A 26,331-nucleotide genomic window follows, 5' to 3' on the forward strand; every position below is an offset into this window, starting at 1 on the left:
TGAGGTTAGACCAAAGAATGCCCTCAGTTCACTTGCAGTGGACAGTACTCACCAGAAAAAGCCCCACTATTTTGTTATTGCTTAAGAAATTGAGATCTTCATATCCTTACTCATTTTGAGAAGCAACTTATTTTGACTATTTCTAATGACGTTGGTATTGTGTAGTCAGTGTCTTTTTGAAGACAGTCGCATACCAAATGAGTAAGGGTTTCAGAATATGACCCTAAGTCATTATTTCAAAAGTTATAACTTGTCATCAACATTACAGCCCCATTTACTGATTCATATAATCCCATTTTACCATACGTGAAGGAGAAATCTCTTTTATTCTCCGGATGTATGTTCCAGTAGCAACACTAAGCGCTCGGTAGACTCCATCCACAGCATCAGGATGTGAAGCAAAATAAAGCAGCATCTCAGTGTAGTCAAGCTGAGATGGATCTTGTCTGGCATCAGCAAATAAAATAAAAAAAAACTAGAAAAGGAAAAGCATTTAAATTAATTTGTGCAAAGGATATTTGGCCAATGTAAATCAAAAGTCTGTTGAGAACACAAACTGAAATGTATATGCTAGGTAGTGACTGCTGAAGAGAAATACATTTTCAGAAAGCGTGTTGAGATCCCATGGGAAAATCAAAGGAATCTACATTATAACATTTTGTTTTCTGCTGTGAGGATTCTCAAAGAATCAGCAGGAATTCATAAAAATCTCACAAAAAAGTTGTGACATTTTACCTCTTCTTTATACATGCCCTCTTTCTTTGTGAATATATATATACTACATTGAAAATTAGGGCTATAAGATTTATCTTCATAGTCTCAGGGGGTTTCTTATTTTTAGTGGAAGTTTTTTTTCTTTTATTAAAGTTATTTACTCAAACCTCTAAATTTTAGTTCCCAAAAGTTGTGTTAGGTACCATTGTTATGCTTTGCACCAAGAATTTTTTGCCTAGCCATCTTCATCAATGGTAGAATGGTAGAATGTATCCACCATAAACTATACTGAAAATACTCTTTGAATAGGGATCAAATTGGAAAAAGCAGTAATAGTCTTCCAATGTCTTATATAAAATCATGCGCTGCTCAGTCCTAACTTCAACACAAGCCAGCATGTATAGTAGCTTCTACATAAACAATTGTCTCTTCTTTGTTTGTGCTGTAATCAGCAGTGAAATACTAATTGTTATATGTCATAGTTTCACAGAATTTAACCCCAGAATGGACCAGCAGATCATCGTGGCTACGTCTACACGTGAAGCCAACATCGAAATAGCTTATTTCGATGTAGCAACATCAAAATAGGCTATTTCGATGAGTAACGTCTACACGTCCTCCAGGGCTGGCAACGTCGATGTTCAACTTCGACGTTGCGCGGCACCACATCGAAATAGGCACTGCGAGGGAACGTCTACACGCCAAAGTAGCACACATCGAAATAAGGGTGCCAGGCACAGCTGCAGACAGGGTCACAGGGCGGACTCAACAGCAAGCCGCTCCCTTAAAGGGCCCCTCCCAGACACAGTTGCACTAAACAACACAAGATACACAGAGCCGACAACTGGTTGCAGACCCTGTGCCTGCAGCATGGATCCCCAGCTGCCACAGCAGCAGCCAGAAGCCCTGGACTAAGGGCTGCTGCCCACAGTGACCATAGAGCCCCGCAGGGGCTGGAGAGAGAGCATCTCTCAACCCCTCAGCTGATGGCCGCCATGGCGGACCCCGCTATTTCGAAGTTGCGGGACGCGCAACGACTACACGGTCTCTACTTCGACGTTGAACGTCGAAGTAGGGCGCTATTCCTATCCCCTCATGGGGTTAGCGACTTCGATGTCTCGCCGCCTAACGTCAAAGTTAACTTCGAAATAGCGCCCGGTGCGTGTAGCCGTGACGGGCGCTATTTCGAAGTTAGTGCCGCTACTTCGAAGTAGCGTGCACGTGTAGACACGGCTCTAGTCTGTGTATCACTGGCCATTGAATTTCAACCAACTACCCTATATTAAGACCAATAACATTTGCTTTAATTAGGGATGGTGACAGACTTCACCAAGTGCTGGACAATGTATAGTGGACGGGGCTTGGCTCCAGGCCCCCAGAAGGGACAGGGTCTTGGGTGGAAAAGCTGAAGCTAGAGGCATCCCTTAGTGCTGCTGGGACTGCGCCACACCTCCCACAGCCAGCTCTCAGCACCTATCTTCTTTCCCCACATCTTCCAACTGGCAGCCTTGGGTTTAACTTTTCTCCAACTCCCAACTGCCAGCCCTCGGTTTAACTAAAGCATTTCAACCCTCTGGGGATTATACTGTTGTGTGCCCCTGTAGTGAGGTGGATTGGCTGCCCACAAACCCGGAATTGGAGGAGCACGTCTCTGCATGCTCCACACCACTCTCACTCTGCCTCCTAGAAACCAAGGAGCATGACTGGTAGTATAAAGAATGGAGCGAAGGGCTTAGCAGAAGCCCACCCAACAGAGGAAACAGACATATCCTCCGAGCTCTTGCACTGAGAGATGGCAATAGAATAATAGAATCACAGGCCTGGAAGGGATCTCGGGAGGTCATCTAGTCCAGCCCCCTGCTTCAAGCAGGATCAACCCCAACTAAGTTACCCCAGCCAGGACCTTGTCAAGCCAGGACTTAAAAACTTCTAGGGATGGAGAATGCATCACCTCTCTAGGCAACGCATTCTAATGCTTCACCACCCTCCTGGTGAAGTAGTTTTTCCTAATATCCATCCTATACCTCTCCCTCTTTAGCTTCAGACCATTGCTCCTTGTTCTGCTACCTGACACCACTGAGAACAGTTTCTCACCCTCCTCTTTAGAGCTCCCTTCAGGAAGTTGAAGGCTGCTATTAAATCACCCCTCAGGCTTCTCTTCTGTAAGCTAAACAAGCCCAAATTCCTCAGCTTCTCCTCATAGGTCATGTGCTCCAGCCCCTTAATCATTTTTGTTGCCCTCCACTGAACCTGCTCCAGTGCATCCACATCCTTTTCATACATGGGGCCCAAAACTGGTTGCATTATTCCAAATGTGGCCTCACCAGTGCTGAATAGAGGGGACTTCTCTTGATCTGCATGAAATGCTCCTCCTAATGCACCCCAATATGCTTTAGTCTTCTTGGCTAAAAGGACACACTGATTACTCATATCCAGCCTTTCATCCACCATAAACCCTAGCTCCCTTTCCGCTGTACTGCTGCTTAGCCAGTCAGTTCGCAGCCTATAACTATGCTTGGGACTCTTCCATCCCAAGTGCAGGACTCTACACTTCTCCTTGTTGAACTGCGTCTGATTTCTTTTGGCCCAATCCTCCAATTTATCCAGGTCCCTCTGGATTCTATCTCTACCCTCCAACTTATCTAGCTCTCCCCCTAGCTTTGTGTCATCTGCAAACTTACTGAGGGTGCAATCCAGTCCCTAATCCAGGTCATTAATAAAGATGTTGAATAACACTGGCCCCAGAACCGAGCCTTGCGGCGCTCTGCTTGAAACTGTCCACCATCCAGATATACTGAGCCATTAGTCACTACCCATTGGGCCCTACAGTCAAGCCAGCTTTCTATCCATCTTATAGTCCATGGATCCAATCCATACTTCCTTAATTTATGAGCAAGAATGTTGTGGGAGACTGTATCAAAAGCTTTGCTGAAGTCCAGGTATATTACATCCACTGACTTCCCCATGTCCATAGAGCCTGTTACCTTGTTATAGAAGCTAATCAGATTGGTCAGGCACAACTTGCCCTGGGTGAATCCATGTTGGCTACTTTTGACCACTTTTCTTTCTTCCAAGTCCTCCAAAATGGATTCTTTGAGGACCCCCTGCATTATTTTCCCATGGATTGAGATAAGGCTGACCAGTCTATAGGTCCCTGTATTGTCCTGCTTTCCTTTTTTTAAAGATGGACACTACATTTGCCTTTTTCCAGTCATCCGGGATCTCTCCTGGTCTCCAAGAGTCTTCAAAGATAATGGCCAAAAGCTCGGCAATGACATCTGCCAATTCCCTCAGTACCCCAGTGGGAGGGGTGGGGGGGCATTAAATCCAGATCCATGGATTTGTGTACATCTAGTTTTTCTATATAGCTCATAAATTGTTGCTTCCCCACAGACAGCTGCCTTCCACCTTCCCATACTGCATTGTCTAGCACAGTAATGTGGGAGCTGTCTTTGTCCGTGAAGACAGGGGCAAAAAAAAGCATCGAGCACTTCAGCTTTTCTTACATCATCTGTCATAGGTCTCTCATCCAGTAACGGTCCTACACCTTCTCTGATAACCCACTTATTGTTAACATGCCTGCAGAAACCCTTCTTGTTACCTTTCACATCCCTTGCCAGCTGCAGTTCCAATTGTGCTTTCGCTTTCCTGATTACTCCCCGGCATTCTCCAGCCTTATGTTTTTATTCCTCCTTAGTCAACTGTCCACGTTTCCCTTTCATGTGTGCATCCTTTTTGAGTTTAAGCTGACTAAGGACTTCCCTGTTAAGCCAAGCTGGTTGCCTACCACGTTTGTATTTCTTACTATGCAGCAGGATGGTTTGCTCCTGTGCCTTCAGAAAGGCTTCTTTAAAATACTGCCAGTTCTCTTGAATGCTTTTCCCCTTCATCTTCCTTTCCCAAGGGATCCTACTTAACAGTTCTCTCAGGGAGTCAAAGTCTGTTCTTGTGAACTCAAGGGTCTGTATGTTACTGCTCACACTTCTTCCTTTTGTCAGGATCCTGAAATCTACTATTTTATGGTCATTGCAGACCAGATTTCCACTCACTTCTATTTCTCCTATTAGTTCTTCCCTGTTTGTGAGTAGCAGGTCAAGTTGTGCACGGCCCCTGGTCGGTTACTTCAGCACTTGTACCAAGAAGTTATCCCCAGCATTCTCCAAAAATTTCCTGGATTGTCTGTATGCTGCTGTATTGGTCTCCTAATAAATGTCCAGATGCTTAAAGTCTCCCATGAGAACCAGGGCCTGTGATTTGGAAGCGTCACTTAACTGTCTGAAGAAATGGCCATCTACCTCATCTCCCTGATTTGGTGGTCTATAGCAGACACCAACTACAACATCATCTGTGTTACTTCTGCCTCTAAGCTTAACCCAAAGACACTCAACTGGATTTTCTCCCTATAGACCCACAAGAAGCTGATGACTGGCCTGGACCATCTGGATCCCAGAGCAACATGACTCTGGACAAAACTGACATATGGATTGCCCAGCACCCTGGTTGAGCTGACCCCAGAGGAGATGCTCGTGGTGACAGAGGCCACCGTTGATCAGGACAGACCTCTACAGAGACAGGTACACTCACAGGGGAAGTGTGGAAATGGCCCTGAGATGGTAGATCCCTGTTAGGTTGCAAAGCTGGCAGAGGGTGAGTCACCATGTTGCAGACTGGACCCCCACTGACTTGGTGGCAGACCACTCTGGCACTATTAGGGCCATAGTGTGGGATGCAATTGCGTGCATCAGCTTATATGTCCCCTGCCACCCAATCCACAGGCGGCAGTCTCACTCACCATCAGGCTATCTGAAGGCAGGCCTGAGCTGATTGACTGTGTTGTTGAACTCTGAACCAGAGCCTGGATTGATTAAATGTCTAAAGCTCTCCATGAACGCAGGCCTAAGCCCCTATTGCTGCCCCATCCGGACTAGGGTCTGGGACTCCATGACTGCGCTAGTTGTTTAGCCCAGAAAAGAGACTTACACTCTTGTCTCCAGTTGCCCTGCTAATTCCCCATCCCCCCATGAGCAGTGATGAGCAGTGACGTAGTGAGATGGACTGGCCACCCACAGACCCAGAAGGGAAGAGCTTACCCTCTACAGCAGACTACAGGCCCCTGAAGAAAGCAGAGGTACAAGCAATGTCTGAGGACTTTGCAAAAAATTGTATTAATTAGCTTTAGGAATTAACAAAGCATTGAGGTACATCACACTCAATTTACATGTTGAAGGATTTTTGGGTTTGTTTTTTCAAATATAAAGGTTAGAGCTTGGGCTAAAGGTGTCAAAAATGGGTGTCTGAAGTTATGTGATTAAATGTGCCTATAGCTGCCTAAACACACAGCCTGATATTCAAATATACTGAGCATCAAGTGGTTCTGAATAACTTCCCTTAGATGTAGGTGGCTAAATATAAATTCAAAAGACTATTTTTTTTAACTTTGACTTAATTTGTAATAGATGAAAGCTTAGATTCTGGATCACAAGATGGCAGCCACCACAAACAATACTGACTCACTGGGCCATTGTGATTCAGTTTAATTCAACCCACTATTATATTATTATAACTGTTATCTAACACTTATCCTATTGCCTACAGGCCTCAACCAAGTCAGGACCCTGTTGTGATAAACACTATATAATAAAATGACAGTTTCTGCCCCAGAGAGTTTACAGTCTAAAAGACAAGAGACAAGACATATTAAAAGTGGAGCATATGCCAGAGTGTTTGGAAGAAGTAACAAAAATAATAGGACATTATAGTACAGATTAACTTTGTGCACAATTATTAGCCAATCATTAGCAGATTGTTAGACTCAAATGTTTTTCCACAGAAAACTCACGCTGTCAGTGATAGCTGTGATCAGTTATGAATCAACTACTTCCAACCTCTTTGCAGTTTTTTAGGAAGAAATAATAACTAGGTAAAATATGTAGGCATCAAGACTGCGAAGGAAGAGGTCATCCAAACTGAGAAAAAGGACCAATGCATTCAAAATGACCAGTGATAGGGTGACCACATTGCCTATGGCAAATATGGGACACCAGCCTCCAGGGATGGGGGCTGCTGTCCCAAGTCAGGGCTCCTCAGCCCTGGGTACGGCTGCCCCATGATGAGGCTCCAGGAATGGGGCATCCACAGCCTCACGCTGAGTGCGAGTAGAGGTTGGGGGCTCCTCAACCTCCTAGGGACAGGAAATGCAGCAGCTGCCCTGCAGCAGGGGTCCTTGGCAGCAAGGGCTGCTGTTTGGGGAACAGGGCAGCCATCCCTCAGTGCAGCTCACTGTAAGTGGTGGCTGCCATATTGGATGCTAAGGAATGGGGCAGCCACTCAGAAGAGGAGCTCCCTGGCAGCAGGGTCTGTTGCCCTCAGACACAGGGTACTGGAGAACAGGAGCCCTGCAAAATACAGGACAATTGGTCCATTTCCTTTCAACAGCTGGGACACCTGTGAGACAGCTTAAATAAGGGACTGTCCCTGGAAAAACGGGACAGATGGTCACCTTAACCAGTGATAACTTAACTTCTTTACAGTTTCAGTAGTTACCATTATAAGGTGCCCCAGTCTATTAAACGGCAAAGGCTCTGCTGGATTTTCTGGAATTTTTAATTCTTCATTGCCATTAAACCATAAACCGACCTAAAAAAAAAGTTAACGATTTTCATCTCATTAAAATGAAGTGAACGGTTGGTTCTGTTCTGAACTCACAGAAAGAGCTAGATTAACAAAATACAAAATCTGTCTCTGCATTTATTCAAGCTCAGAATTTGTTGTTGTAAATACAATCTAATATGAATAATTTATTTAGCTGCTTGAACATTTTGCAATAAACTCTTTTTATGAACAAGTGTGAGGTCTGGAGTTGAGGTTGCATGCAGAAGGAGTTTGCAGTAGGAGACTGGGGTGCAGGAATGAGCAGGGGTGGCCAGAGAGGGAGTTTGTGTGAAAGAGGGTTGTGATCTGGGTTAGAGTATTGGGGTGCAGGGTGTGGGAGGGTGTATGGGTCCAGGAGAGGATTTTAGCCTGAGGGAGAGGTATTGGAGGGGGTGCAGGAACTGGAAGGGAGCTGAGGGTGTAGTACCAAAAGCCAGCTCTGGCAGGGAGTTGCTTACCTAAGCAGCTCCTGATCAGCAGCACTCTCAGACAGGCTTCCGTGCCTGCCAGCAGGCCCAGACCACTGGTTTTTCTTTGTGGCCCCATGGACTGGGAGGGCTGCTGCTGCCCCCAGCAAAATCTTTCCGTGCCTGTTGGCTGAAAACCAGCCAATGAGAGCTGGAAAATTGTGTTGCAATGTCCTCATCCTAGAAAAATCTTTGAGCTCCCATAAGCCAGTTTTGCATGCTCCCTGCCCCTCCCCTTGTGCCCTCCCGCCCCTGGTAATATCAGAAACAGGCCAATGGGAGCTGAAAAATTGTGGTGCATTGTCCCCACCCCGGTTTCCAGCCAATGGGAGCTGAGAGAATTTGTTGGGGGTGAGGGATCACCCAAAGCCCTCCCACCTCTGCAGCTTTAGGGGTCAGCTGTGGGTGAGATTAAAAAGCTTGGTGGGCCTGGTTCGGCCTGTGGGCTGTAATTTGCCCACCCTTGATCTAGTCCCTACTCATGATAGATCAAAATTTGTACCTTTTATTTAGATAAAATTTCCAACACTGTCATTTTAAAATTCATTTTGGTCAGTAGCCTGTTGATGGGAAATGTGTGCTTATAGATATTATGTAAGGGTATTCCTTTTTTATTCTCAATGAGGTTTATTTTTTCATTGTTTGTTTATTGGAATAGCAACACATAAAGCAAATGAGTGATTGTTATGACATTCTGAGTAAGAAATAGCAAATTAACTTTGTTTAAACTTTTATAAATCTTATTTTCAATTCAAATAATACTCTCAATATATTTGTACATGGATTAATATAACAATATGGGTAGTTTCAAGCCATCTCAATAATAGCTGTAAAGTTTCAGAAATGCTGACATGACTGTATAGCTTATCAATACATACACTGAGTTCAAATCCTATTGGGACTGACTTTTTAAAAAAAATTCTTTGTATCCTTTTCTCTCCTCTTAGGGGATTGTTACCTTTTCTATCATTCACAACATACAGTACTCTGCATTTTAATGCAAATGTTTTTGCAAAAGGTAGATTTAGTAAACAGTACAGTTTGAACTTCATTAGTCTGGCATCTTTGTATCTGATGCATGCTGAACAAGAGAATTTTATGGACTACAGAAGGTCAATATTGCCCAGCACATTACTAACACTTCAGCTGCTTACTGGGCTTTTAGAAGACAGTTAGGGGTAAATTAGAGCTAAGTAACAGCACAGAACACTGAGAACTTGGACTTGATGGGAGCACAGGAAACTTGGCTACATCCATGATAAGTGGCCATCCAGCTAACCAAAATCATGACAGATTATGGATGTTGCTGGACAAGAGAGTGATGGACTAGAGAGGTTCCACCTGTATTAAGCTGTTTTTTCAAAAACACAGAAAGTGTCAAGTTTCTGTATTGAATACCTTCTATGGACAGGTCTGTAGCAAGAATTCTGCAGATAACTTACAGATTAAGTGGATTTTCATGTTAGCTTTGCAGGGCCTCCTTAACAAAGAGTTCAGTGGCTTTTCTTTACAGATAACACATCTCTACATGGCTGAACAGCTCTTTACCAACTCAGTGCTCTTGTTCTTTTCTTACTTTCCGGACTATAGCTAGTGACTAATTAACCCTATAGTGAATTCTGTTCTAGAGATGATGAGTCATTAATTCTACATCAAAGAGTTAAACTTGTAAAAGTCACGAAACATCTGTAAATGACAAAGTGAAAGATACAGAGTTTGTCACTGGGTAGCTTTAAAAGCAGTGAGGCAAATTTTGACTGCTGTTTCTCCATACAAATCCATTGACTTCAATGCAGTTTCAAGGTGTAACTGAGAGCAGAAATATTAATTTAAAACTTTGTCAAGAGAGTTCGGTGTTGGTTTTCATAATTCTGAAAAGTCCTGGTTACATTTCCCCCTTTGTAAATGTGTATTTATATTGTAAAATTATAATTGTAATATATGGTATGATTTGTGGGATCCGGAAGATTTTTGGAGGATTTTAAACCCGGCGAACCTTTTAAAAATTTTTAAATTTTTGGAGGAGTTCTGAAGAGTTAAATAGGCTTTGGTAAAAATTTCAAAAACAGCTAAGTAAAGTCCCATTTTCAAAAGTGACTTAGGAGCCTGCTCCTGATTTTTGAGGAGACTGAAGCTCCAAAGTTACTTAGAGTATGTTTACACTGGTGGCAATTAGACTCCCTCAGGTGGCCTGTGGCCAGCTGATTCGGGCCTCTAAGGCTATGTCTACACCCCCTTCTTTGCAGGAGGCATGGTAATCAGCCTGATTGGAGAATACTAATGAAGTGCTGTGATGAATATGCAGCACTTCATTAGGTTAATTCTCACCACGGCACCTTCGAAGTGTCAAACTTCAAAGTGCTGGCATGCCAGGTAGCTGCAGGCACTTCGAAGTACCTGCGCAACTTCGAAGTAACTTTATGAACTATGAAGAAGGGGGCAAGTGTAGACATAGCCTAATCCTTCCATGCCTATATGCAGCCATAGTATTCACTGATGATAGCTATTGGTCCAGGCTACGTTCTCTGAAATAGAAATGTAAGCCAGGTGGAAACAAGGTCTGGAACAACACCTCTTCTTAGCAGGACATTATATAGTGCTGACATACTAATTAACGGAATTATATTTCTCAAGGAATTTTTAAAAAAAAAACTCCAGCATCATTCTTCCTTACTCACCACTTGCCATGCAAGGACATATTGGTGGAAAGGAGAGGAAAAAATGAGAATGCTACATTTTTAGCTCTACATTTCAACATTCTTACCCTTTATAAAGAAAACCGTCATACCCCAGTAAACTTGGTTTCGTTTTGCCAGTTCAGACACACTGACAGATCTGCAGGGCAACCACGACAATGTTCAGACTTCATGGTGTTCCTATCAGATGCTAAGTTTAAAGGATGTTCAAACTAGCATCCTGTGTTAAAAATGCTACATTAACATTCTGTTGACTTTGGAGCTGTTGGTATATTTTAATCTCTAGCACTGCAGTGAAAAATATCACAGTAACGTGTACGTGGGTGCAACATCTATAACTACAGCTTTTTGCGGTTTTTCCAGTGCTGGCAGGGCTGGTTTCTCTTCAAATGTATTGGGACACTTGCTGCTAAAAGGTAGCTGGATAAATGAGACTTCGGAGGAAGATATTCTGAAAATCAGAGGCTTCTAAAATTATATTGCCAACATTTACTTTTGCAGGAAGAGTAGTATAGATGCCTCTGAAAGGCATATTGCCTAAAATTCTTTTACTTTTATGAAACCTCCCATCCTCAAATCCTTAGGGAACTATGCAAAACAAAGACCTCAACTAAAGTTTTCTTATGCATTAGAACTAAAGAATATTGTAATTTCTCAGCAGCTGCAGGATGAAAAATCAATTCTCATTTGCAAAAAATTGCATATTTAAATAAGTAATGATAAAATTATGGATATTTTGCAGTCTAAGTAGAGCTATCAAAATAAACAAAAATCTGGATAAATTAGGAGAACAACAACAACAAAAATCAAACAAGTTTTTCAGTTTCTATTCTTAAGAACAGGGAAGATTTTCATTAGAAATTAGTTCCTGAAGAAAGATGAATGATTGTGCCCAGTCCACCTAATCTCATTCTTATTATTAAAAACTGTGGATGAGATTTGCAAATATTGGACTCAGTCTAGGAAAGTTTATTTGTTTCTCTACACAGACAAGTTTCACCAAAAAGGATCCCCAAAATGCCAAAATTATTATTTAGTTTATAAAACTAAATGAACAAAATTCATAATACACCTTTTGATTAAAATACAAAATAATATTATCCCAAAAAAGAAAGAATTCTAACCTGATTATAGTATTCCTGTGTAACAAAGCCTGATGCTGCTTCATCAACAGCCTTAAAGCTATGCAGAGTTTGAAGGAGCTGTATCACAGAAGGAATTGGCCATGGTTGAGCCGCTGTTAATAAGAATCTGCGCCAATCAATAAGTTCTGAGTTCACTGTTAATGTTGCTGCCAGATTTTGTAACTATAAAAATAAAATTACAAATAATTTGAACCATATTTTTGTGAATAAACATTTCTTGCATTAGTACAATAAGATACTCTTTGGCTGTGTCTACACGTGCCCCAAACTTCGAAATGGCCATGCAAATGGCCATTTCGAAGTTTACTAATGAAGCGCTGACATGCATATTCAGCGCTTTATTAGCATGCGGGCGGCAGCGGCGCTTCGAAATTGACGAGCCTTGCCGCCGCGCGGCGCGTCCAGACGGGGCTCCTTTTCGAAAGCACGCCACCTACTTCGAAGTCCCCTTATTCCCGTGAGCTCATGGGAGATGGGGAGCAGTAGGCAGGTCCTTGGTTTGGGTCATACGCACAGACCCATCAATTATTATCTATTTTCTGTAGTGTCCACTATGTTCACAGCAAAGAGGGGAATATATTACACCTAGGAAAGGTCTCCCGAGTGGCAGCAGAATCCTTCTCCTGAATTTCTAAGGATCTGTATTTATAGCCTATGTAATCATTGTGGTTTCCTACAGTGAGATTTCTAACATACATAAGGGGCAGAGGATTTTTCCTGTTCCTTTTTGGAGACTGGGTTTTCACTGTATTTCACCAAACATGCAGCAATGTACATGGGTACCCTTTAATGAAAGCCTGGCTTGGAAAATGAAACACTTCAGAGGACTAAAGATACTTAAAGAAGGTGTTGTGGGATACATAATTAGCTACTCATTTTATATTAGCAATGTAAGTAATCCTCCATTTAGCCTGCATGTACTTGGTGGTCTATCATGTCCGACGATGACATCTTGAGCTTGCACAGGCTCATTGGTTGTGGACTCACATGTGGCTGAGTCCAAGCCTTGAATGGCATGGGTGTTCACAGTAGGAGCAAGGGAATTGTCCTGGCTCTGTCGGTGTGGCTTCTGCCATTGCTTTTCTTCCCTCATGAGCATCAATCAGGCGTATGTGTCGCTGCTCTTTGAAGTTGTCATATGAGTGTCGCATGCCAGCCTGTTCAGTCTTCTGCATACTGCTCTAGCTGCTTTGGCTTTAATCCAGCATGAGCAATGTTGGCTTTCATGCAGTCTTTATACCTCTTGCGAGGCCTACCTTGATTCCTTTTGCCTTCAGAGTCAGGCACAGACTGCACTTCGTGAAATGCAAGATGAGGTTGTGGGAGAGAAAAGCTGATGAAGTCCAACACTACGCTGACACCTAGAACTCCAAGATGTTCTTTGATGCTATCAAAGCTGTATATGGACCTTCAAAGCCAAGCAATACATCTCTCCTGTCTGCAGATGGCATGACCCTCCTGAGGGAGAAGAGCAGCATCAATGATAGGTGGAGAGAGCACTTCAGCAACCGTTTCAACAGGCCTTCCATTGTCAACCCTGTGGCCCTAGATCAGATGCCTCAGAAATCCATTATGGACAGTCTTGACCTACCCCTTACAATGGATGAGGTCAAAAAGGCAATCAGCCAGGTCAGCTCTGGCAAAGCCTCTGGGATGGACGGTGTCCCTGCTGAAATTTTCAAGGCAGCAGGACCAGTGTCACTTGAAGCCCTTCACAGCATTTTGACCAGTATCTGGGAAGAAGAAGACATGCCCAAAGACTTTAGGGGTGCCACAATCATCTTGCTCTTCAAGAACAAGGGCAACACAGCTGCCTGTGAAAATTACCAGGGCATCTCCCTTCTCTATACTGCTGGGAAGATCTTGGCTCAAGTCCTCCTCAAATGTCTGATCACCAGGATCTCATAGGAGAACCTACAAGAGCCACAGTATGGTTTCTGCCCAGGCTGCAGCACCACTGACATGATCTTTGCTGTTTGTCAGGTCCAGGAAAAGTGCATAGAGCAGAAGTTGGATTTATATGCCATCTTTATAGACCTGATCAAGGCATTTGACACTGTTAATAGAAAAGCTCTGTGGATTATCCTGTCAAAATTCGGCTGCCCGAGAAGATTTATCAACCTCATATGCCTGTTCCACGATGACATGACTGGCTTTGTTCTTTTGAATGGCAAGTCTTCAGATCCATTTGAGATATCCAATGACATGAAGCAAGGGTGTGTTCTGGCCTCAGTGCTATTCAACCTCTTTTTCACATGCATCCTCAGCCAGGCAGTCAGGGACCTGGACCATGGAATCTAGATAAAGTAGAGGCTTGATGGGTCACTTTTCAATCTTTGCTGTTTGAATGCAAAAATCAAGACACTTGAGAGGCTCATCCTTGAAGCCTTTTTTGCTGATGACTGTGCACTTATGGCACACAAGGAATCTGATCTCCAGTTTATCATCAACAAGTTTGCTGAAGCCACTTGCCTCTTTGGTTTGACCATCAGCCTAGGAAAGACCGAAGCCTGCATGTATGTTTACACTAACAACAAACTGAATAGCTGACTCACATTTTTCTGTTTAATTCTTTTACAGTGCAAAGATTTATGAGATTTAAGGCCTTGTTGCAAGAGGTCCTGAGCATCTACCTTTTCATTCTAAGTCAATGGGTGCTCCTCTTACTTAAAACCTTGATGATCAGGTACTTAGTGAAATTCACTGATGTGCAAAGAGCCCAAACAAAATTGTCAGTAGCACACAAGTCAATTAAAGCCTTAGTGTTAAACCTCACTCACTATAAATGCAGTTCAGTCTCAGAGAGTTTACCTTTTTCTGGAAGAATCCAAATTTGCTAAATCAGATAATCTTCCTTATCCCTTAATTTTGGAGGCATGTGCTGTTAATAAAAACAGAATTATTTGGGAAATTTAATGTTAAAACGTTTGGAAAGATAGGAATATGATTTTTGACTTCAGAAAATTCAAGCATCTTGGAGAAACACATTTAGGACTATGCTGATCCAACCTCTGCCTACCCTGGGATATTTCCATATCTTAGATTTACATTGAAAAAAGAGCAAACACAGTCTACTGGGTAGGCTCTGGATTGACTCAGGAGATGTACATTCTGTCTGAAGCTTTGCCACTGATTCTACTTCAGTTCAGTGAAAGTGACTTGATGTTGCTGTTTCTCAGTTATGGAGGTAATTCCTATTACCAAAATGGCGGTCTAAGAATAAATTTATTAATGTCTGAGACCCTCATATACTATATATGAGAAAGGCCTCAATAAATATAGCAATAAAATACTATGGTTGTAATGGACTTATGTCCTACAGAGAACTTTATGGGTGCGTCTACACTAGCCAGCTACTTCGAAGTAGCTGGCACAATGTGAAATAGTACGCGTTGCGTCTACACGTGCCATGAGCTAGTTCGATCTTGAAATCGACGTTAGGCGGCAAGACGTCGAAATCGCTATTCTTATCCTACTAGGGCGTGCGTAGATGATCCACATCCCGCTATGTCGAAATAGTGGGGTCCTCCATGGCAGCCATCAGCTGAGGGGTTGAGAGACACTCTGTCCAGCCGCTGTGGGGCTCTATGGTCACTGCGTGCAGCAGCCCTTAGACCAAGGCTTCTGGCTGCTACTGCTGCAGCTGGGGGTCCATGCTGCATGCACAGGGTCTGCAACCGGTTGTCGGCTCTGTGGATCTCGTGCTGTGCAGGCCAAAAGTGTCTGGGAGGGACCCTTTAAGGGAGCAGCTTGGGGCTTTGCTGGCCCCTTATTTTGAGGGGGAGCGCTTGTGTGTGTGGACGTTCCGCATTTCCTTCCAGGGCGGCTCCTTTCGACATTCTCCGTCACTACTTCAACACTGAACATCGATGGCACCAGCTCTGGAGGATGTGTAGACGATACGTGTAGAAGTAGCCTATTTCGATGTTCTTACATCAAAATAGGCTACTTCAACATAGTGTGCTAGTGTAGACGTAGCCTATGTGGGTTATTTGCACAAGGGGGAATTCCATGGAGTATCTGATCAGCTCTAAAAGATTTAAGGGACAGGAGCTTCCATTGACTTACATATTGGAATTACAGATGCTCAGTATCTCTTGAATCATTAAATCTTGTCATGGTAGCATCCACAAACAGTCTTATGGGAAGGAACTGATTGATTGATGGAAGATCCCTGAACATCATTTAATAATTATTTTCTTGGCTTCCTCATGGTAAACAGAAGACCACATTTACCTTATATTACCCGGAACTGCATATTCACCCACCAAACGGGCACAATATTCAAGTGAGGAGATCTATAGAAATGAAAACAGAATGTAAAACTTACATCTGAAATTGTGAGGCGCATCCATACATCAGGAAGGCTGTTTGTTCCAAGGTTTAAAGTAATCAAGTCAAGAAGAATGTCAATAAATGCTTTATTTGACATTAAACCTAGTGGAAAAAATAAAAAATGTGACAAATGGATAGCAAATAGACATATCAGCAATTTCTGAATTGAAATATTGATATTAAAGAAAGTATATAGAAATACTGTTAGTGTAGTTCACAAAAGGCAATAGTGTCCTCTGTAGTTTCGACTCCTACATTTGTGTATTTAAAATATACACATTGTGAATGACACCACATGTACAATCCTGAAAACTCTTTTGATAATCACCTGATGAACTTCAGGTAAATTGGTATGGTAAATTGCATTTATTTTGCATGTTTGATCTCTTCATCTGTACTGTGCTCACTAATCCATCTCTGATTAGACTACATGGGCAATTAATAAGTAGTAAAGCCATCACAAATGCCAGCTGCCACATACCAACATAGTTTTATATATGACTATCACCATTGCTACCAACACTTTCTTTTCGATTCATAAGGTCCACATTCTTCAGTTTAGGTTAATTATAATACATCATGGCTACAGCTAGATGGGGTGCTGCCGCTGGCAGTGTCATGCAAATAGGGCATTCAACAATGCAAATGGACACTTATTTGCATAGTCACATGACTTATTTGCATACTCATGCAAGGCAACTGTCCAGCAGAGGCTTTTGTCGGCACAAAATAAGCCATGTAGATGGGGTTCTGTTGGCAAAAAACCCCTTGTCGGTAGTCCCTTGTTCCTGAAACAAATAAGGAATAAGGGTTTGCCAACAAGGGAGGTTTCTGCAGACAAAACCCTGTTTACATGGCTTGTTTTATGCTGACAGAAGCCTCTACCAAGACAGCAACCTTGCACGAGTTTGCAAATGAGGCACGCGACTATGCAAATGAGTGGCCATTTGTATTGCCACATGCCCTCATTTGCATGATGCCGCTGGCAGCAGCATCCCATCTAGACATAGACCATATGTTTACTTCTTGAAAACAAGTAGATATGAGAGAATGAAACTTTAGACCATGATGCACTTTCAAAACCTTCCAGCTACAGTTAAATAATTTAACTTTAGTTCAATATAAAATTCTTTAACAGCCTACCTGTTGGAAATTATAGATATCTAACACAGAGAGGTTTTATAAGGAAATTAAAAAAAAACTAGTGTATATCTATTCGTCTTTAATAAACAAGAAGGCACTTTTAACTGATTAAATAGAAAAGTGAGGTTATATTCATAAATTTCAAATGTAGACACAAAACACAGATAAATGAGACAGATGTGTTGAGCTCCTCAGTTTAAAATTGGACTTTAAAACACAGACAAGATAGATTAGGATTTATTGTACAATCACTTTTAATCCAGTAAAATTTAAAACATGGAGGTTCACTCATACGATTTAAATTTTGAGAGCAAAATTGATCTTTTGCCTGTCTAGCATTACTGCCAGTTTTCTTGAAGACTGGGTTTCCATAGGGCCTCCAAGTGACATCTTCACCAAACATTATCAGAAATAGTGTATTTCATTATGTTTCTATTACATACAGTCTGGACGTGTTGTGCTTTAAAAACATGCACATAATTACATAGATTTTCTAGTTCCTACTGTATTCACGGCAGACAGAAAACCAAAGACCTCCTACGAAAGACAGTTCATAAAGAAAAAATGCAGTAGCAGTGGGCACAGAGAACCTGTTTAAGTACTAAATAGCAAAACTACTGTGTTTTAGAAACTGATTCTCTATCTCCACGCTCCTTCCTGCTTTCAGCCTGTGACTCTCCACTACTGAAGGACTTAACCAGTTTTTGTGATGAATGGTCTGAGCTTGATGAGTCAGCCTATGGAGTCATGCCTGACCCTGACTCTTCTGTGCTTGATAAACCACCTGAGGTAATTCCCTGTGAGAATAAGGGCCCAACCAATTCACAAGCAAGGGTTGAACAGGTATATAGTCTTCTAATGAAGACAGCCACTCCAGTCTGTTCAACATTACTACCTTATTGGGGATAATCCAAGCAGCTCGCTAATTCTGACACTGCTCCTGCTCAAACTAAGGCCAATTATCTGTCTGTCCTGACAATTTGTTCACACTCCTCTTTATGTGTTTGGTTCCAGGGCCTGGAATGTTTATTGCTGAAATGATGAATTTGGTCCAGAACTTTCATGATCAGCTTGCTCAGCTGCAACTGAAAAATGCCTTTGTCTGCTCACAACTCCCAGCAGCTCTAGTAGTGCTACCTATGGTCTCTCTGGAACACAATCTGAACACTTATGGGCTCTTGATGTAGCCCATGACGTATCCTGATGACCAGACCAAACTGAGCTTGTCATCAGCTTATTGTCTGGTGAAGACCTAGGTTGGGCTTCGCTGCTTCTAGAATACATTTTAGTGAATTCATCCTCACCTTTTCATTGACATTTGATTATTTGAATTACATTTGTACTCCTAAAGCTGCTGAAATTGCTGAATTTTCTCTGACAAAGCCATGGGCCAATACTGACTGCTTACTTTTGGCATCTCATTGCAGATATAGAATGGAACCAGGCAGCCCAGATCTATCTTTTGTACTCTATTCTATACTCGTATTTTGAACTGCATATCTGGACTGCCAGTCACTTGTTGGAGCAACACCCAGAAAGGAAGAGAACATACCAACAACCTGAGTCTAGCTCTTCTCCATTCTGGACACTCCCAGAAGCTATTCCAGGGCTTGAGCTTATGTAGGTTAAAGTGATGAAAGGCCCCTCATGGGTCAGGAAAAGGAGTATCAGTGGCAGAGCAGACTTGGCCTATAATACCCTCTCAACTCCATACTGACCCTCGGAAAACCTGAGAAATGACCACATCCAGCCCAGTTAGAGGATTTGCAGCTGGACACAACCAAGGAGTCAAGTCTTCCACATGAACATCCTGTGACAGGTTAAACTAGGTCCAAAGGCCCTCTGTTGGAGGCTTTGTAGTTATGACATATCATGCCCCAGAAAAAGGCTGTAGAGAAGTCTTTTGAGCTGCTTAGAGTGGCTGTTTGGGAAGCAGCCAATCAGGGTCAGTACAGTGTTCCCTCTAATTTTTTTCCATCAATGTGTGGAATAAATTTTGTCATGTGCACCCAGACATATATGGATGTGCAGCACCCATAGAAACAAATGCTGTCAGCTGTGGGTGCTCTGCTAATCAGCTGGGCAGTGTTTGAATCTCACTTGGGTGGCTGTCCAAGCTTTCAGCTTACAGGAAACACTGGTCTGGCAAGCTAGTGTTATGAGAGCTGTTGGACTAGAGTAAGTGCACAGTACATTTTTTGCTGGAGAAGGGCAGATTGTGCTTTGGGTTAGCTGCTGGGACTGGACCGGGACAAGATCCTAACATAAAGGTGAAGAAGCTGCTGGGCCCATGGGGATGTGAGAATTAGAGAAACAATATAATTTTTCAAACAGATGTTGCAGACAGCTGCTATCAATGGGGTCCCTTGCCTGAGACCCAGAGTACAGGTGCCCCCCGCACCCTATCAGCCAATGGGAGGGGGAGCGGTCTAGACATTCAGGTGCTCAAGTGGGGAACCGAAATATAGTGACCCAGCTGATGGATTGGGGCCAGAAAGGTCCTCAGAGGTCAAAGACATTGCCTGCAGGGAAGGAGACCTGGGGCACTGCTTTATTCCAGAGCAGGGACAAACAAGCTGTGTCTACACGTGCACGCTACTTCGAAGTAGCGGCATTAACTTCGAAATAGCGCCCGTTGCGGCTACACGCGTCGGGCGCTATTTCGAAGTTAACTTCGACGTTAGGCAGCGAGACGTCGAAGTTGCTAACCTCATGAGGGGATCGGAATAGCGCCCTACTTCGACGTTCAACGTCGAAGTAGGGAACGTGTAGATGATCCGCATCCCGCAACGTCGAAATTGCCGGGTCCTCCATGGCGGCCATCAGCTGGGGGGTTGAGAGACGCTCTCTCCAGCCCCTCAGCTCACTGGTGGCCGCGTGGAGCGGCCCCTTAAAGGTCCCCTCCCCCTCCCTTCCTCTGCAGGAAGCTGAGGGAACGTGCAGGCTGCAGCCTGCACATGCGGCCAGCCTGCACCACCCTCAGCCCCCCACACAGCTGCGATGGATGGCCGGCAGCCCCCCCAGCGCCCCCAGGGGACCCCTCCCAAGGGGAGCCAGGGCAGCCAGGCTGGCAAGCGGCAGTGGGGCCCCTCCTGGACGGAGGCCGAGCTGCGGGACCTGCTGGGGCTCTGGAGCGAGGAGGAGGTGCTCCAGGTAATGGGGAGCAAGAGGCGGAACGCGGATGCGTTCGCTCGGCTGGCCGACGGCCTGGCTGCCCAGGGTCACCCTGCCCGCACTCCTGACCACGTCAGGAGTAAGGTCAAGGAGCTGCGGCAGCGTTACTCCCGGGCCCGGGATGCGGCCAGCCGATCTGGGGCCACCCCCGTCACTTGCCCCTTTTACAGGGAGCTCAGGGACATCCAGTCAGGCGTCAGTCAGTCAGAGCCCTCCGGGACCATCGCTCCAGGGCAGCCCCTTGGCCGAGGACCGACCGGCCCCACGGCGGGCTAGATGGCGGACCCCGCGCCACCAACCACCGATGGCGATGGACCCCCAGCTGCTGGCCATCCACCGTCGGCAGCTGGAGGTCGCGGAGCAGCACCTCCAGCTGCAGGAGTGGCCGCTGGCCTGGCACCAGGAGGCATGGGGGGCCTACATGGAGACATTTAACCGCTTGGTGGACTACCTGGCCCCCCATGCCGCGCCGGCCGCAACATCGCCCGCCCTGCCTGCTCCTGCAGCCCCACCACCAGCTGCTCCGCCCGTCGCCGTCCCGTCCGCCGTCGCCTCGCCACCCACCGGCGAGGGCCGGAGCGCCGAGGGACCCCTGGAGCCACCTGACACTCGCCGGCCACCGTACCTTCCAGTCCAGCCCGCTCCCACCCAGCCACGGACCAGGCTGCGACCGCGGTGGGGCTCCCGGCCGCCAACGCCCGGTGCCGGGCTATAGGGGCGAGGGGCCCGGGACGTGGCCCCCCCCCTTGTATATAGTTGGACCCTGTTGTTTTTGGCCCCCAGTTTGCCCCGTCCCCCCCATGTAAATAGTTCTCCCTTTTATCCTCCCTGGTTTTCTTTTTATTATTGCGGACAGTTGTTTCTTTGTATTGTTTTATTTTTGTACATATTGCTTTTGTTCAACGTTTGTACATAGTTTTTGGTTTGTGGTTCAAATATTTATTTACAGTTAAAAAAAAAAGGTTCGGAAAGAAAAAAAAAAAAGTTTACGTTCAGCCACAAGTGCGTGCTGTCATTTGTCCAGGACAAGTGGGAGGGTGGTGCGGTGGGGTGCTCCATGGTGTAGGCGTTGGGGTAGGAGTGTGGGGGAGGAAGGGGCGGGCAGTAGGGGGCCGGGGCAGAGTTCACCCCGCGGCCTGTTCATCAAAGTGGGCCCGCAGGGCCTCCCGGACCCGGGTCCCCTCGGGGTCCACCTGCTGACTGGGGGCAGCAGGTGGCTGGACGTGTGCCCTGCCGGCCTCCGCAGCCCAGCCCTGGAAAAAGGTCTCCCCCTTGCTCTCGACCAAATTGTGCAGGGCGCAGCAGGCACCCACAATCTGGGGGATGTTGTTGGGGCCTGCATCCAGGCGGGTCAGGAGACATCTCCAGCGTCCCTTCAGGCGGCCAAATGAGCGCTCCACCACCTGGCGCGCGTGGTTCAGGCGCTCGTTGAAGCGCTCCTGGCTAGCGGAGAGATGGCCCGTGTAGGGTGCATGAGCCACGGCCGGAGGGGGTAGGCCGCATCTGCGATGACGCAGAAGGGCATGGTGGTGTCCCCCAGAGGGATCTCCCGCTGGGGGATGTAGGTCCCTGCCTCCAGCCGGCGGCACAGGCCCGAGTTCCGGAAAACCCGGGCGTCATGGGTGCTGCCAGGCCAGCCCACATAAATGTCCTGGAAACGTCCCCGGCTGTCCACCAAGGCCTGGAGGACGACAGAATGGTAGCCCTTTCGATTCAGGTATCGTCCTCCACTGTGATGCGGGGCGCGGATGGGGATGTGAGTCCCATCCAGAGCCCTGAAGCAGTTGGGGAAGCCCAGGGTGGCAAAGGCGGCGATGGTGGCATCTGGGTCCCCCAGCCTCACGAGCTTGTGCAGGAGCATGGCGTTGATGGCACGCACAACCTGCAGAGAAAGCACATGGGACAGCACCAATGAGGGGTGAGCAGGGTGTGCGTGGCCCTGCCCTGCCCTGGCCCCCCTGCCCTGCCCTGCCCTCCCCCCGTGGGTTCGCTTACCTCCATGAAGACAGCCCCGACGGTGGCCTTGCCGACACCAAACTGCTGGCCCACGGATTGGTCGCTGTCTGGAGTGGCCAGCTTCCAGACAGCGATGCCGACCCGTTTCTGCACTGTGAGGGCACGCCGCATGGCGGTGTCCTGGTGCCTGAGTGCGGGGGTGAGCCACTGGCACAGCTCCAGAAATGTCTGCTGGCTCATCCTGAAGTTCCTGAGCCAGCGGTCGTCGTCCCACTCCCCAAGCACCAGCCGCTCCCACCAGTCGGTGCTGGTGGGGTAGCTCCACAGCCGCCGGCGTGTGAGGCGGGGGGAGGGCGGGTTGCTGCAGGGGTAGGTGTTGAGCCCTGCTGCCCTGGGGGCATCTCCTCCTCTGGGGCAAGGAGGTGCTCAGCTGCCTCCCGCATGGCACGGAGCAGGGCAAGCCCTGCTCCTGCCGGGAGGGCTGGGTGGACCTCTAGCTGCTGCTGCTGCTGCTGCTGCTGCTGCTGCTGCTGCTGCTGGGGGTCCATGACTGTGGCGCCCGGGGTCTGTGTGACTATGGCTCCTCAGACCGCGTGCTGTGCAGGCTGCGTGTGTCTGGGAGGTGCCCTTTAAGGGAGCGGCTAGCTGTTGCCCCGGAAGCGTTAGTCCGCCCGGTGACCCTGTCTGCAGCTGTGCCTGGCATCCCTATTTCGATGTGTGCTACTTGGGCGTGTAGACGTTCCCTCACTGCGCCTATTTCGATGTTGGGCTGCGCAACGTCGAAGTTGAACATCAACGTTGCCGGCCCTGGAGGACGTGTAGATGCTATTCATCGAAATAGCCTATTTCGATGTCGCCACATCGAAATAGGCTACTTTGATGTAGGCTTCACGTGTAGACATAGCCACAGAGAGAGACATTACTGAGGGAACTGAGAGAGGCCCCTCTTGGACTTTGCCTTGTTATCTAAAAAAACAGATTGCATATGACTTGATGTGAGGGCTGAGGCACTGAAGAACCACCACAGAGAGACAGAGTGAAGGCACACACACTTGGCCAGAGAACACTCATGAGAGATGAGTGCACCATGGTACCAAAGTAGGTAAAAGTGGGTAAAGCCCCAGCAGACAAGGGACCCTGGAGTAACTTATGTGAGTGCTAGGCCAGCAGCAACAGCTGCAGAATCTGCTGTGCCCCAGCAAACTGCACAGCAGCAACACAGTTAAACCAGGGAGGCGCTTTGACAGCAATTATTCCAGGATCACTATTCTTAGGCTTGGCAGTGAGCTTGACAGCCATAGCAACATCCACCCAGCTGCTACAGAGGAAAGAATCAGAAGGATTTATTCTGATACAAGCCATAGTTGTAAGGCCAGACTGGTTGCCTTCAGCACTACCAAGGCCAGGCTGACCAAGGCATCCAGCCATGAACAACTGAGGCCAAGGATATAAAGAATGCAGAATGAGAACTGTTGGGACTCAGTTAAGGGCCTGGAAGGTCACCAGAGGGACAATTTGTTTCTATTGTGGGGAAATGGGCCACATAAGATGGTATTGCTCTGAGAAAAATTTTGACTCAGAAAGGCAGTACACTTCCTCTTATAGACCCAGGTCTCCTACTTATTGGCAAACCTGGACTAGGCAAGAAAGCAAGATTGAGACCCATACAATAAAAATGAGAAAGCAGTCATGAGAGTTAAACAACCTTTTGCCTAAAGACAAAATCCAGCCTCCAGTCCGGAGGGAACAGAACATGCAAGACGTATAACAGGTGTTGCAGGACCTGAGGCAGGACCATGGCCCTGAAATGACCCTAGGGGAGAAGAGCCCAGTGAGGGGGCTGTGAGGAAAAGTGGGGTTCCCTCATGAGAGGTGTGAAAAACAGAGAGAAACTTGGTTCAAAAAGGCAGAGTATGACTGATGGATAGCACTCTTGGTTGGGCACCAGGCTCCCCTCCAGCCTGCAGAACCAGATGAATGCTCTCTACAATGAACTATGTAACAAGATTAGGGCTCATGAGATGTAGTTCTAGGGAACAGACTGGACATGTTTGCGGGTGGTGAAAGCATTGGTTAAAAAAGAGGGATAGACCAAGCAAAAGAGAGCTGACATTCAGAAGGCTAGCTCTAGCAGACAAATGTGAAGAGTTGACCAAGGAAAGAAAAATGTGTCTGCCTAGTAAGCAAGACACTGAGCACACAAGAGACAAGAGCTGGAACCTTGTGAAGGAGGTGAACTGAATTGAGACCTGGAGGAAGAAGCCACCAGCCTAAAAGACAGACAGAAGGAGCTGGATTATCTGCTTGCCCATCTGTCTCCTGTAAATACCAGTGGTAACACATGCAAATCATGGTATCAGAACTGGAGAGTGAAACCAGCTCCTTAAGTAGAATGCAGGTCTTGCTTTGCCTCTGCATTACAAGTATACCTTAGGTGAACTGCACCCAACTCCAAGCTTCCAGATTCTGATGTGTCTAGTAATTTTATGATGTGAAGTTAGCCAAAGCTAACCAACTTGTAGTGTTGAAGACCCTTACCACAAACCACAAGTCCAGTCACTCATGACTGCACCCCCCTATGTTGAACATCAAGACCATCATGAAATTTTGCAGTCTAATTTAATCAATTCGCCACACTCCTTGACAATGTTCAGTATTCCCTGATTCTCCAACCATAGTTAAAGCACCTCTTGGAAATTGCAAGAAATTATTTAAGTCAAGCTGCTTTAGACAACTGACACAGACCGCTCCCCATTACTACCCCATCAATCTCCAGTCAGGAGTCAGAATTTCATTTGGATGGATTTATTTCCTGTTGGAGGCGCTATGGTAATGTGGCACTTTGGAATATGCCAATGAGGCACTGCCAGGTATATGCAGCACCTAATTAGCATAATGATGGCTGTGAGCACTCCAAAACTTCCAGTTTTGAAATGCACGCTGCCCATGTCGCCAGAGGCCTTTCCAAATGGCCCTGATTTTGAAAGCCCCTTCTTCCCAAATTGTCAGCCGTTTTGAAACATGTGAAGCCACCATTACACTAATAAGGCACTGCATATTCATGGCAGTGCCTCATTAGCATATTCCAAAGTGCCACATAAACATAGCCTTTCCAAAAGGAGGGGCTAGTGTGCCCACAGCCTCCAGGTTCCTGAAAACCCTCTTATCTATCTACAACAACTTCCCAAAATGTAGCTATCCCCTAGTTTTGCCTTTTATGAATCTACATGGAGTTTTGTAAACACCCCATTCATGGATCATATTGGCTACATCTACACGTGCCCCAAACTTCGAAATGGCCACGCAAATGGCCATTTCGAAGTTTACTAAGGAAGCGCTGAAATGCATATTCAGCGCTTCATTAGCATGCGGGCGGCCGTGGCGCTTCAAAATTGATGCGGCTTGCCGCCGCGCGTCTCGTCCAGACGGGGCTCCTTTTCGAAAGGACCCCGCCTACTTCAAAGTCCCCTTATTCCCATCAGCTCATGGGAATAAGGGGACTTTGAAGTAGGCGGGGTCCTTTCGAAAAGGAGCCCCGTCGGGACGAACCGCGTCAATTTCGAAGCGCCACGGCCGCCCGCATGCTAATGAAGCGCTGAATATGCATTTCAGCGCTTCCTTAGTAAACTTCGAAATGGCCATTTGCGTGGCCATTTTGAAGTTTGGGGCACGTGTAGACACGGCCATTAGAACGTAACCGTGGGAAAAGGAAATTAAAGAAATTCAGTCACAAAATATAGGAGATACAAACAGGGATGAAAAGAGAATCAGAAATATATAACATTAATCACTACTAATAACACTCTGGCTGTGGCCACAGTAGCCCCTCCTCTCACAGGGGCTATGGTAATGTGGCACTTCAGGATATGTTAATTAGGTACTGCCATGAATATGCAGTGCCTCATTAGCATAATGGCAGCCACACGTGCTTCAGAACTGCCAGTTTCAAAACACACGTTGCCCGTGTAGCCAGAGGGCCTTTTGAAAGGAACCCTTGATTTCAAAAACCCCTTATTCCCATTCGATTTTGGGATTTACTGGATGAGATGC

The 26,331-nt window shown here is 46.0% G+C and overlaps 1 protein-coding gene across 1 annotated transcript in view; it reads right to left on the reverse strand.

The window, feature by feature from the left end:
* The window catches only part of LOC142013814 (sperm flagellar protein 2-like), a 113,703-nt gene that overhangs the window by 29,064 nt on the left and 58,308 nt on the right, over positions 1-26,331 (reverse strand). Inside the window, exons 11-14 of the mRNA XM_074995671.1 lie at positions 16,004-16,110; positions 11,653-11,835; positions 7,258-7,350; positions 302-475 (exon numbers count right to left, since the gene is read on the reverse strand). Coding sequence (XP_074851772.1) covers positions 302-475; positions 7,258-7,350; positions 11,653-11,835; positions 16,004-16,110 — 557 coding nt within the window. The remainder of the gene's footprint in view (positions 1-301; positions 476-7,257; positions 7,351-11,652; positions 11,836-16,003; positions 16,111-26,331) is intronic.

The sequence above is a fragment of the Carettochelys insculpta genome, chromosome 5 (assembly GCF_033958435.1).
Source record: "Carettochelys insculpta isolate YL-2023 chromosome 5, ASM3395843v1, whole genome shotgun sequence".
NCBI classification, from domain to species: Eukaryota; Metazoa; Chordata; order Testudines; family Carettochelyidae; genus Carettochelys; species Carettochelys insculpta.